Below are 3556 nucleotides of genomic sequence, written 5' to 3'. Positions count from 1 at the left end.
ATATATATATATTCTTTTTTCCAGGAGGCTCATTGGCTGGCTGGAAGTCACCGCCGCCAGTAGAATAGGGGTAGAATAGCCCTGGTCTAGAAAATTATCAGAAAAAAATGCTGTCAAAAAGATCCCTTAGTACACCATAAAAACAAAACAACAAAAACAAACAATACAGTCCCAAGTTTCAGGTTTAAAACATTGCTTCATGTCTAGAACTCAATGTTGGATATTAGGATTGAAAAAAGGGATGGATTAATTCAGTCTTAATTACTTTAACATAAACAACAAAACAATTTCTGGCTTTTGTTGTTGGGAAGTTTAAAGGCCTTGTTGATAATTTTTGCTACAGAGCAAAACAGTGGTTTTTGTGGCAGAGTTGTTGCATTTGCTGTTTGTTCATTTACCACAGAGAAAATGAACAAAGTTGGTAAAGTGGGGAGTGGGTCAACTTACTGTAACAGTGCACACAAACCCACTGCACATCAAGTTAACAGATCAACTCACTAGTCTGCTCACTGTTCGCCTTGTCAAGTCATTCAAAAGCTTTTTTCCTTTTTTCCCCTTAAATTTAGGAGAATTTTTGTATAACAATAGCTCCACATGAATCCGTCAGAACAGTTTGGAAAGTGAGTCTAAAGTAAGACACCAGTCAACACGTYAGTCAAGTTTCCACCTCTTTGTTTACCAAAAAACTCAAAAAATGTGCATTGGTTTGTAAAATATATGTGATCAAAATTGGTTACCAGAATACGTTTGCAGAAAACCAAGTTGATTCTCTTTAAATAGTTTTATTCCTCAGATCTGTAACTCCATTTAATTGTTCAGAGCCTCTGTCTCCCAGTGCCTGTCTGTTTGGCCCTGAACGTTATCAGCAAACAAAACCAAGTCCCTCTCAGCAGCCTTGCATCTGCTTGCACTAAAACTGTCTTCCAAAGTCGTGCGTACACCTTGGTTATACCCTGAGGACAGTACATTTTCATGTCAGCACCGATACATGTAAAAATACAAGACTGTATCTAAAATTCAATTAATTAAACACAAAATTTCCTTCAGGTTGTTTTTGTAAGATTATTTTATTCCATGAGTGAAAGTACAKTTTTAATTTGTTATTAGAGCTTTGGAACACTTCATCATTAGTAAACTTTAGGCTCAGTGGGTATTTCAGCCATTTTCACTCGATACCCTCATCTAAGAAGAGCCATCCTATTAAAAATATTTTTAGGACTGGTTTAGAAAACTAGTTTTGGTTTTAATATTTGGAGAAATTCAGATGATGATGGTTAATTTGGTCCTAATGATAGGTTGGTCAAGTTTAGAAATAATACAGCTAGGATTAGGGGTTAAGGTTATATAAACTATATAAACATTTATGCACCTATGAAAACCTGTTTACTTACAGTATAAAGTGCAGTAGATCATCATCATCAGATTGACAGACACTTTATTTTCTTAAACACAAACTTATCCAGTAAAATCTCTTTTCCATTTACTGTAATTATCAAGGAAAAAACAACAATGAGACCATTAAGCATTAAGTGTTCTTTGATCTGCTGATTTCATCAGTTTGKGAGTTTATCTTGTAGCGGTGTACAACATGTCTGAAGCTCTCCCTCTTCCACATGTCTTCTGCTGCTCTTTGCTTTTGGACGGAAACTCAGAGCTGCATAGTTCAGGGAGTCAKTCTAGAAATAAAAAATATAAATATACAATCACTAACACAGCAGTTTGATAGGTGAATTCCAATAAAAATACATATAATTAAAATAATTACCTCATTGTTCTGTACACTTTGTGTATCAGTTTGAGCTGAACAACAGAAAAAAAGATAATTTGGTTGGTATAGATTGTTAGCTTAGATTGATAACTGTCTGTATTTAMAAGTGAATTAAAAAATGTAAAGTACTTGTGTGAAAGCTCCTGATTCTGATGACCAAACTGATGATGATAATTACAAGAAATAAAACGGCACCACCCAGGATCACATTCAGCACATTTGTTGATTCAGCATTCATATCTGCACAAGAGACACGATTATATTTACCTGCAGCAGCATTAATATTTATTCTGACAGTTACAATACTGCAAAGACAGCAGTTTTACCTTTAACCTGTAAATATGTTGCTGTGTAGACTCYGGGGGTTACCTCAACTTTAACACTACAGAAATACAGTCCACAATCAGATGAATGCACTTGTTTGATGTGCAGAAAAACATTTGTGGTGTTGGAAGTCATATTRAATTTGTCATGTTGAAATCCTTCATATAAGATAAAATTAGACTCAGAAGTTAACATAGATGAGATGCAGCTGGTGTTGGGTTCACTGGTTAGTTTAAACCAAAACAAGTGAGAAGGAAAGCTGCTACGATTGGAGCACTGCAGTGTGACTTCTTCACCAGGCTCAACCATCACCGTGTGAAACTCACAAACTGACATACAGATCCAACCTGAAAACATAGAGCATMCACAAAGAACTGAACAATGATGGCTTGCTATACAGACAGAAAACAGAAAAATGTATTTGAAAATATTTGTAGGTGTACTTACTTAAGCTGCAGAGTAAAGACAGTATGCAGCTGAAGTTCATCATTGTGCACACAGTAAGAGCCCGCTGAAGTAATATTAGTAACTGAACTGTGCTCTGATTACACAGATCTCAGTAAGGAGGTGGGCTGTTCCTTTAGTTATCTGCTTGATGTGGACACTGAGAATGATTTCAGGAAGTATAAACTATTGTTTAACAGAAAAAAACATGAACTATTATTTTATTTTTGTTTACTAAAAGATGTTCTAACTAAAGCACCATTATTTAAAGAAAAAAAAACTCACAAATTTGGCCAGTTTTTCCCAAAGACTTCCCCAAACTAGCTCTTTATTCAAACTGCCTTTTTCAAGAGATATTTTTTTGGCTAATTTTACTTTTACTGTCCTTATATCTGGCTTACAAAAAATAATCTGGGGGCACACGTCTATATGAAGTCCACAGACCCAGAGCAGCAGTAGCCCTGATAAGAGGCGTGAGACTGCACTGCCCCACCTAACAACAGGGGACGCTGTAGCAGTGCAGTTAGATGTTCAGTCAAATGGCAAATTCAGACCGATCATTGCAGCCTCTGTTTAACTGCTGTTTGATTCACAGCAGCCACCTCCATCACAAGAGTTTATGGCAGGGGTATTCAATTGAAATTTAAATGGGTCCAATCAGAGAAAATTTCTTAAGACCAAGGTCCATAAGATTATAATTTCCTACTGTTTAGAGTTATACACTGTATATTTAAGTAGCTTTGTAGTTGTATCAACATCCGCACAAATTGATTTGCATGTAAAATTTAATTAATTCAGTCTAATTTAAATACTTTTTCAATATTTATTGTCATGTAACAAAAAGATGAACATGTAATTCTAAAGTCTGATGTTTTATGTTCTCTTACTGAGTAAAAGTATAATGAACATATCAAAATAAGAAACTAAAAGACAATAAAGACAACTGTACATGTTGATTTAGTACAATTGTTCAAAACTTTGTTCAAAACTTTTATACTTTGTTACAAAATGGCATTAAAC

General features: G+C 34.9%; 1 protein-coding gene across 1 annotated transcript in view; it reads right to left on the bottom strand.

Moving 5' to 3' along the window:
* Positions 1 to 2582, bottom strand: part of LOC106527915 (uncharacterized) — an 8963-nt gene extending 6381 nt beyond the window's left edge. Inside the window, exons 1-4 of the mRNA XM_014022931.1 lie at positions 2540 to 2582; positions 2095 to 2439; positions 1898 to 2008; positions 1766 to 1800 (exon numbers count right to left, since the gene is read on the bottom strand). Coding sequence (XP_013878385.1) covers positions 1766 to 1800; positions 1898 to 2008; positions 2095 to 2439; positions 2540 to 2582 — 534 coding nt within the window. The remainder of the gene's footprint in view (positions 1 to 1765; positions 1801 to 1897; positions 2009 to 2094; positions 2440 to 2539) is intronic.
* Positions 2583 to 3556: the final 974 nt, after the last annotated feature.

This window comes from Austrofundulus limnaeus, unplaced genomic scaffold, assembly GCF_001266775.1.
Source record: "Austrofundulus limnaeus strain Quisiro unplaced genomic scaffold, Austrofundulus_limnaeus-1.0 Scaffold350, whole genome shotgun sequence".
In the NCBI taxonomy this organism is placed as follows: domain Eukaryota; kingdom Metazoa; phylum Chordata; class Actinopteri; order Cyprinodontiformes; family Rivulidae; genus Austrofundulus; species Austrofundulus limnaeus.
The sequence above is the reverse complement of the archived record's forward strand: the minus strand, read 5'-3'. Positions and strand labels throughout refer to the sequence as shown.